Source organism: Phoenix dactylifera, chromosome 11, assembly GCF_051530095.1.
Source record: "Phoenix dactylifera cultivar Ajwa chromosome 11, Ajwa_hap1_PhDact_Kaust_v1.1, whole genome shotgun sequence".
NCBI classification, from domain to species: Eukaryota; Viridiplantae; Streptophyta; class Magnoliopsida; order Arecales; family Arecaceae; genus Phoenix; species Phoenix dactylifera.
Window position 1 is genome coordinate 26,560,976 of NC_143200.1, and position 9,830 is coordinate 26,570,805.

The 9,830-nt window shown below is 38.3% G+C and overlaps 1 protein-coding gene across 1 annotated transcript; it reads right to left on the bottom strand.

The window, feature by feature from the left end:
• Nucleotides 1–1,653: 1,653 nt before the first annotated feature.
• Nucleotides 1,654–9,830, bottom strand: LOC103702332 (aspartyl protease family protein At5g10770-like). Its single transcript, XM_026802698.4, has 2 exons — nucleotides 6,022–9,830; nucleotides 1,654–3,126 (listed from the first exon to the last, which is right to left on the bottom strand). Exons 1-2 carry the CDS (start codon nucleotides 6,170–6,172, stop codon nucleotides 1,928–1,930), a joined length of 1,350 nt encoding a protein of 449 aa, XP_026658499.4. The 5' UTR covers nucleotides 6,173–9,830; the 3' UTR covers nucleotides 1,654–1,927.

Consider the following 9,830-nt stretch of genomic DNA (forward strand, 5'->3'; position numbering starts at 1 on the left):
GATTTGTAACACCCAACTTGCGTAGCAAATAAAAAAATTCATCACGGCCCAAAGCCTTGGTAAAAAATATCAGCACACTGGTTATCACTTTGAAGGAACTTGGTATGGATTGTGTCAGTTTGTAGTTTTTTCAAACAACATGATAATTTATTTCGACATGTTTTGTCCGCTCATAGAATACAAAGTTGGCAGCAATGTGAAGTTGCTGCTTGGTTATCACAATAGAGAGACATAGATTGAGGGTAGTGAATAGCCAAATCAAAAAGTAGAGTTTTGAGCCAAACTAATTCACAAATGGTAGAGGTCATTGATCGATACTCAGTTTCAGCGAGCGAGAGACAGTACTTTATTTTTTGTGTGCCATGAGATAGGGCCATCACCAAGAAAGCTGCAATAACCTATGACAGAACGATGAATAGTAGAACAAGTTGCCCAATCAGTATCATAAGAAGCACTGAGATAAAAGTTGTTCGAAGCAGGCATGAGATGCCAAAGCTAGGGTGTGATTTGAGGTATCTTAAGACTCGAAGAGCAGCATCCATATGGGGTTAGCATGGTGCCCGCATAAATTGACTAAGATGATTGACAACAAAAACAATGTCTAGACGAGTGATTTTGAGATAAATCAAACGACTTATTAGGTATCTGTACGGTTCTCCAACATCAGATTATAATTTTAAATTTTGCTCCATCAGGGTGTGTACTGGTTTAACACATAGAACATCTACATCTTCAACATATCTAAGGCATATTTCTGTTGAGAAAATTTATTGGATCATGCAACTTCAATGCCTAGGAAGTATTGAAGTGTGCTAAGACTTTTAATTCAAAATTGATCTTGGAGCAAAGGTAGAGTGGAAGCAATGGAAGAAGCATCACTGTTAGTAATGAGTATATTATCAATATAAACAAGCACAATGGTGATGTTGCCCTTGGATTTGAGGGTAAAGAATGAATAATCGGCAACTGATTGAGTGAAACCAGCCTGAAGTAATATAGTGGAGAATTTAGCAAACCAGTTACGGGAGGCTTGTTTAAAACTATATAAAGATTTGTTGAGGTGGAAGACTATCTGTTCTCCTTTCTCTCCATTTTAAGAAAAATTGGTGGCAGTTACATGTAAACTTCTTTATTTAAATCACCATGGAGGAAAGCATTATTGACATCAAGCTGGTACAGATAACATTATTTGGCAGCTGCAATAGAAATAAGACAATGAACTACGACCAATTTGGCAACAGGAGTATTTATTTCATAGTAATCTAAACCTTCAGCTTGAGTATAGCCTTTAGCAACAAGCCTTGCTTTATACCGTTCAATACTACTATCAAACTTTATACCTAGTCGCATCCGATGGCATGCTTGCTTGGTGGAAGTGGCATCACGGTCCAAGTGTGATTAAACTCTAAGGCCCTAATTTCATCGTCTATTGCATTACACCATAGAGCATTTTTCATTGATGAGGAAAAGGACTTGGGTTCCTAAGAAGAGAAAATAGAAGCTAGCAAAGCACGGTAAGAGCTAGAGAATTTATTAAAGAAAAAATAATTTTGGAGTAGATACTTAGTACCTGTCACGAGGTTATTTTGGTATGGGCAAGAAAGAGGGGTTGACTGATTAAGAAAAAACCTACTTTGATACCATAAGAAATTTGTATTAGAAATAAGATTTGAATTACTTTCTTTGTTCACAACACCAATGTGCTTTATATACAAGCTGAGCCCCTAGATATAGTAAAATACAACAATAAAATTCAATGATTATGAAAAAGATCCTAAGAACCAAATATAATATAATACAATAGCAAAATCCTATGATATCTAATATTGTACATATTATAATAGACGAGATTGTACACGATTCTGACAACTATAATACATTACGATGACACGGTACTGCCTCATCCTTAATGTACCGGATTTTCAAACTAACAACCATTAGGACCAAACCCAATTGCCTTGTTTGCAACATCATAAACTACATTGAACTTCTTCTGTTGCATATTCCCTATGATGCCTGAATCGCCAGCATCACTATTTCCGGCAAATGCAAGGCAAGCCTGTGACGCATTTGCCAGGTAGAGTATCCCTGAGGTATCCAAATTGGTGGCGATCCCGCCGCCAAACTGCAGCGCCACCTTTGGTATGCGCACCTTGCTGTATCCGGTGAGGTCGTAGCATGTATCCAGTATCGAAAGTGCCTGCGCCGACCTGTAGCACGACATCAATCGCCTGAACGCCGAGCGAAGGGAAGAGTAGGCTACAGGTGGCAGTCTGGTGATGACCGTCCCAGAGTCCATAATTGTGCCGACCTTTGAGAACACTGTCGGCGATATCGAGAGTCGCCGTCCCCCAACATGTATGGCTACTAGATCGAGGTAGTAGAATGTCGGCATGCTTGGATTTGTGAGCATTGGTGTGAATTTGACATTCGAGGATGTCGAACTGCCACCAAAAGTCAAGTAGCCGGTCGAACTCGATGTGGATGGAAGGCAATAGGCGAAAATGCCGCCAAATTTTTGAAATGCCTGCGACACCACGGACACCTTCTTGCGCCCGAGGCCAAGCAGCCCAGCAGCCTCGCCGAAGAGTCCGTTGTTCCTCTTGCCGCACCCGAACCGAAAATTTGGCAGCACATTGGAGGACGTCAAGGTGAGGGTGTCCTCGGACAAAATTCCTAGAGTGGAGGAGCCATCGCCATATTGTACCCCATAGACGCAGGTTGATGAGGTGCAACCAGAGATGTCCAGCTCTGAACAGTAGGAGGAGCTGCAAGAAATGTTGGCGTAAGTAGAGGACTGAGAGGGGTCAAATATTGGCTCATGCTGCTGGTAACAGGAAAGACATGGCTCGCACTGGATCCATGTGAGGTCGCTGCCGGTGTCAAAGATCACGGACTGCTCCCTCTTGGGGCTGCCGAACCCAATGGTGACGATGTAATTCCCGGTGCCAAGCGAGTCGCCGGTATGGGCTGGAATGGTTGCTGTTCGACTGTGGATTGCATTGACTCGAGATCGATCCTTGTCGAGAATTTGCTCGTGGTTGGGGTTTTGTTTGAGATGGAGAGGCGAGCATGGGCCATGCCGATGAACAACTTTTATACTCGCGGGTCTCAAACTTCGGGATGCTGCATTGTAAAATAATTAGCTTTACCCTGATTGTTAAAAGCGATCGATTCTTTTTTTTGCTTGAGATCATTATAAGAATTTTCTTGATTTGTCTTTCGGTCGAGCAAATTCGGTTGGATGAATAAAAGAAATCATTGTATGGATCATTCCTAGGTGGGGCTGGGTGAGCTAAGAAAGGGGATGGTTTTATATACATGGGTGCTAAAATAGCTCGTAAAAATTCTAGAGAATCATCCATCAAGACACCTCTTACTTTTACTATCATGATTATTATAATGAGAGTTATAGAAAATCCACAGTTCACCTTAGAAAATCATACATGAAGCCACTTAATGCTCTTACTACTGATTTAATAGAAAACTATTTCTTCTTTCTACTATCCTAGAATAACTCTCCTACTATGCTAATAAAATACATATTCTAAAGCGATTTTTGTTTTCTCCACTACTTTTTTTTTTGAAGGGAAAATGTTTGACAGCTGTGGGATAACCCAAACAAGATTAATTATGATGTGATAAATCTAATATAAGCAAATAAGTCATTATGATCTGATAATAACTGAGATTCATTAAAAGCAAGACATGATTTCCTGATGTATCAATTCAAGTCAAACATAGGAGCGATAAGTGATAGGAAAAGCAAATTGTTGAAAATGTTTGAACAATTTAACAAGTAATAACAACATAATACTATTTGTTTAAGGGGCAATAAGGTGAAAAAGGATTAATATAGAAAAAAAAAAAACAGAACAAAAAGAACAGAAGATCCCTAATAAGGGAATAGAAAGAAAACAAAAAAAATGAAAAAAGAGAGGAAAAAAATAGAGAGAAAATATGAAGTAGAGGGGAAACCAGATAAAAGAGGAAAGAAATAGAGAAGGAGAAGATAGAGGGGATAAGGCGCAGCCCACTTGCCCTAGCATTGCATGACATGAGGGTGGTGTTGGATCGGATAAAGGGTGGATTCAAATAAGATGATTCTTGATACTAAGGGGCTGCTTAGTTGCTTTGCATTGGATGGGATTGATGTAAGGTTAGGTAAGGGTGGATTCAAGGAAGTGTTAAAATAAAATCATATTAATTCAACTCCTGGTTCGTTTGAGTTTGTTTCAGTTGCAATACTGAAAATTTAATAAATCTTTTCTCCACTATTTCTAAATACTTAATAAAGCAACATGAGGAGGTCAACAGGCATAGGACTCTCTCTCTCTCTCTCTCTCTCTCTCTCTCTCTCTCTCTCTCTCTCTCTCTTTTAACTTAATAAAGATTTCAATGGGAGTTGGGACTTCCCTTCTAATTGGCCTCTAATCCCCACATATTGAGAAATTTAATGTGATATGGATATAAGATACTATTTTGAGAAGAAAAAAAGAGGATATAAGACACTAGGTTGGTTTCTATTTGTATCCATTGTTGGGATAGTTTCGGTTTTCATTAGATGCTTTGGTGGGCAAAAAAAATATAGAAATTTTTTTAAACTTGAGTTTTGACATGAGCCTGTATATGTTGTGAGAGATTAATGAACCGACTGAGCTTTTGCTACCATGCTAAAATGACTTAGTAGAAATAATTACTCTAAATCAATTAATTAGTTATATTTCATGAGGATTCTAAGGATATGTTTGGTTGCTCGAAAAAGTTTTTTGAAAATCAAAGACTATGGAGAACTAAAAGATTTCGATGTTTGGATGGTTGGAAAACTAAAATAATATATAATTAGTTTTTTTCAAATTTAACTAATATTTTCCATTTCTTTCAAATATGTTTTTTCTTTTTCTTTTCCATATTTTTTTTGAACAACCAGGACCCTAAAACTCTCCCTGGACCTAATTCAAAATTATATGTAACCTCGAAGCAGGATAATGGCTTGGTTCCTTATTAACTCCTACAAGGACTCTCATGGTGCCATCATCATAGATAAGAATTAAAATAGCCCTGTCTATGCTATCTTCAAGTAAAAAAAAGATGTTGTATAAAGTGATTTACAAAAGAGAAACCATATGCCACCATACAATATTTGAATATATGTATGCATGTGTTGTTATTTTTGCTGCACGAAGTCATGTGCGAATAAATGGTTAACAACTGAACATTATCTCCAGTTTGATGTTCTTTACGTATATCTTCCGTTGGGGCTGACCATGTTTCCAAAATTTTGGACCAAGAAGTTCGCTACCATAGTATTGCTTCATGTTTGGTCCAAACTTTTGGTGCCTCTTGGTTAAGTTAGCCTTCTTCTTCCAAGCTACTCTTGCTAATTAAGTCATAGTTTATCAATATGCGGGGAAGAGAGAGAAGTCTCGTCCTTGGAATGCTCCTTTCCATGTTGACCGGTTGTCCAGGGAACCGCCAACCATGGTGGCCAAGTGGAGGCACTCCTCTTCCTCCAAAAAGAGTGTTGGAATTAATTTGGAAACTGTTTTCATAAGTATTTGACAATAACAATGCTTCCCGGGTGGCTCTTTTTGCCCCTTTTACATAGAAAAAAAAGACCATAACAATGCTTCGAATATTTTCAAATATTAATAATTAATGATATTATCATTAATCTAAAAAAAATAAAATAGAGAACAGATTTCGTGTTTGCATGCCTGGGACGAGTTTCGGGTTCGACTTTGTGGTTTAGGTCTGATCAAAAAAAAAAAAGAAAAAAAGAAAAAACACTATTATAAGGTCTAAGTTGAGAATAGTCCACCTAACAAACTTGGGAATTTGAGTCCAAAAAAATAAAAAAAGAAAAACTTCAGCAATCTTTTGTTACCCCATTTCTAGCCTATCATGCATGTGTATCATCATTTCAAATTATTATAAAAAATCATGTGCTTCAACTAGCAAGCACTGTGAAATTGAATTAGAACCAAAGAATCATCTTAACATAAAAGAAGATAATCACACCTTCCGATGAGGAACAAACGTTGCGTGGCAGCAAAGTGCGAATGTTGATGGTATGATAGGTTTCGAACTTTCGTCGCGAGCATCGACCAACAATTGGGAAAAATATAAGAAGGAAATACAAATAGCACAAGGCAGAAGAAAGAGAGGCCATTACAGAAGAACGAAGAGGCGGAGAATGGAGGATATTGAAGACATGGGAGCCATGGGAGCTATGGAAATATTTATATGCACGAATTTGCTTGGCTGCGCACTTGCACGCCAAGTAGTGGAAGATTATGAAACCCACTTATCTCTCCCCCCTCGCTCCATCCACTTCTTGTTGGTTTTGGCCGTTCCTTTCGCACCGCAGGACCGAAGGTCCCGTCAACCCCAACAATGGACGGACTCCAACTCACAGGTCGACGAAAGGCGTCACGCGTTAGGTTGATTACACAGGCGGACGTCATTTGTCTCTAGTCATTCTGGTTTGTGCAGTCTTACTTCAGATGGATTTACATCAAACCAAATGAACTATTTTCACGGCCACTGTACTTTGCATTTCTAATAAATTCTTATTAAAAAATTAATAAAAAATATTTTTTTAATTTTTTAGTTCTATATAATTACTTACGATTTTTTCGGCGAATGATGGAGGTAAAACTAAATATACGTCTATACAGATTCTTACAGCTAACTACATGAAGCACAACAAATTGAGTTATATATTTTTTAATAAAAAAATTGAATCATACGATTGATAGCCAACTAGTGCCATCATACCTGAAGGCCACTTGCTATGGTTCCATTAGTCAAGGCCAAACATTATAAATAAAAAAGATTTTCTGGCCTTACTATTGACAAGAATCATTACTGCGTTCATTTATCAATTCTCCATCCGGCATGGAACCTATATGGAAGGAACAGATAATAAAACTTAGAAAAAATCAACAGCCACTCACAACTCACCAATCAAAGAGAGAATCTATGGGACAAAGTTAGTATCCTCCAGGCATCCTTTGTCTCCCTTATTACATACATACATACATCCATCATATTTATCTTTGGTGTCCATCTTTAGATTATAACGACGCACGCACGATACTAGAATGTATGTAAATAGAAAGAGACGGGGATAGAGTAAGAACATGCAGAGGTTATATGATTCAGATGCATTTTGTCACTTCGCCCTATCATCATAAAATCCATAACGGAACAAGGTTGGGAAAGCGTGGAAGCGACCGGTCTGTGACCTACCATGATGCATTCAATTATTGATTCGGAGGTATTCTCAATATCTGATAGATTCCTTGCCCAGAAAAACGAACAAAAAAAAAAGCCACTGGAACATACGTCGAAGGACCTCCCTCCTTGTCTCTATTTTCCATCCGTTTGCAGGCTTACTAATTTGTGGTTCTCTCTCCATCCTTGTCACTATGTGAGCCTTGGATCGGCATCTTTTAACCTCATAATATTACCATGCATCCATCCTAATAACTCACTCAAAAAGTCTAATTAGAAAGTATTAATAGAATTCTTTGATTCTCTATAAATACCTAATATTTACTTGGTGTATAGCTGATATAGGACTAAACATATTCTGTACAAATCTTCACATACTTTCTCCGTTTAAACCCTAACGTCATTGTCAAGATAAGACACCAAGATAGATATCCAAATTCATTCAAATTCATTCGTAAATACCACATCAGCCCATGATAAATCCAAATGGGTATATGGACCCGTACTTCAATGTCCTCTAATATATATGGACTATAGGCCTGATTCACTCTGATATCATTTGTAATAATCCAAAATCTCACCCAAAAAAAGATAAATGAAGGGTGTTATTTAGGTTTTTTAATCTTATATAAATATCCAAAATCTATCTTGTGTATAGTTAATGTGGGGCTAAACATGTATCCATACCAATTCTCACACCTAAGATGCCATAAAAACACTTCTTACCAATATTTTCACATTTCAATACTATTTATTGACTTCTCCTTTATATTTTTTTGTTAAAATTCTGTTCGTGAACTTGCCCACACACTAGACATACGGTGTAAGAGGTTTGGCGTCATCTTTTATGCTCTTATTTTAACCCCTCTATTACCTAATCTGCTATTAGCTCTTTTATTATTTTCAAATGAATGTTTAATTAATCCTTACCATCCTCCAACCCCTTAATATTTTTAATATTTTTAGTAAATGATAATCATACTATTTTGCAAAAAAAAAGATTTGTTGCAATTTTTACCCAAAATAATATAGATTTCTTGCATTGCTGCTGCCAAGAAAGCTATTAAGAAAGTTTTTAATTCCTTATTGCCATGAAATACGTCAGCAAATTATTTTTTTTTGGTATATCGGTGGCTCACACTTGACGAGTGTGAAAACAGCCAACAAAATCCAAAAACAAAATACTGCGCAAAGGCATAGGCACAACTTCGTGGCCGAGCCAAAAAAAATTCGAGTGATGAGCCGCGAAGGAAGCAATCCAGTTTGCAGCACCATTCGCCTTTCGATATACGTGCATGGCCTGGTAGAAGTCAGCCTCCTCCAGTGCTCGGCGAATATCGTGGAGCAGCGGTCAGTTCTCGACAGAGCACCTCCTTCTCTGGATCCACTCAATCACCGTGGTCGAATCCTCCTCGAGGAGGATATGACCTGCACCTAGTTCCTGCCTCGCATAGGAGACACCCTCCCAGGCAATCCAAAGCTCAGCGATCACTACTGACAAGTCAAAAATCCTCCGCCCATCTGCCGTTACGAGTCTGGCGTCGTAATTCCTGATAACAAATCCCACACCTCCGTAGTTCCCATCTTCTGCTACACTTCCATCGAAGTTCATCTTGAGAAAGCCAGGGGGTGGGGGCACCCACGATACCAATATCGTTCTAGACGCTGCAAAAGTAGAATCAGAGTCCCAAAGGAATATAAAATCCTGGTAGATGATGCACTGGTCCTAATCCTCTGCTATTTCTTCCGAGCATATTTCATGAAGTATTATTCAAGATAAACCCTCGGGGGATATAAATATTAGAGAATAGCGCTTCATGCATAGCTAATATTAAATCGTTTGAAGTAGACTAGTCTTGGCGTGTCATGTGCTGGGAATAGCTCAAACTGGTTGGAAACTTTATCATAAGAAAACTATATTTAAAAGCATTATTTACATTAAAAAGTTATTAAGAAGAATAAATTTGAAATCTATTGAGGAGGGGTGAGGAGGAGAAACCCATCTATCCCTGTTCCCTAAGAAAATTGCTTCGCCCTGCTCCTGCTGCAATTGCCGAAGGGTTGGTTTGCATGAACTCCCTGAATTCAGTAACCTCTCAGCCCCCCTCCTTTGTCCTTGTACGAGAAAATGCAATTAAAGTCTGCTATAATGGTAGTGGGCATTTGGAGATGGAGAACTGTACGCAATTCCTCCCAATATGGACGATGGGATTAGAATCAGGTTGTGAAATGAATCGATCGAAGGGCGATAGGATTAGAATCAGGTTGTGAAATGAATCGATCGAAGGGCGATAGGATTAGAATCAGGTTGTGAAATGAATCGATCAAAGGGTTCTCCAGAGATATGCACAAAACGATCTCTCCCATGTCCTGCTCCAAATATCTCGCTGGACAAGAGGAAATATTGTTCATCCATGCAGGTGTTTTTCCAAATGCTTTTTGCTTAAATGTATGTGACGCAAGATGGAATCAGCTTCGATACCAATTGATATAGGATAGAGGACTCCGATATCAAATTGATGTAAGTTTAATGCACCAAAAAATGAACAGACATATAGAATTGAAATGTTTAATCCGACTATAATAGTTAA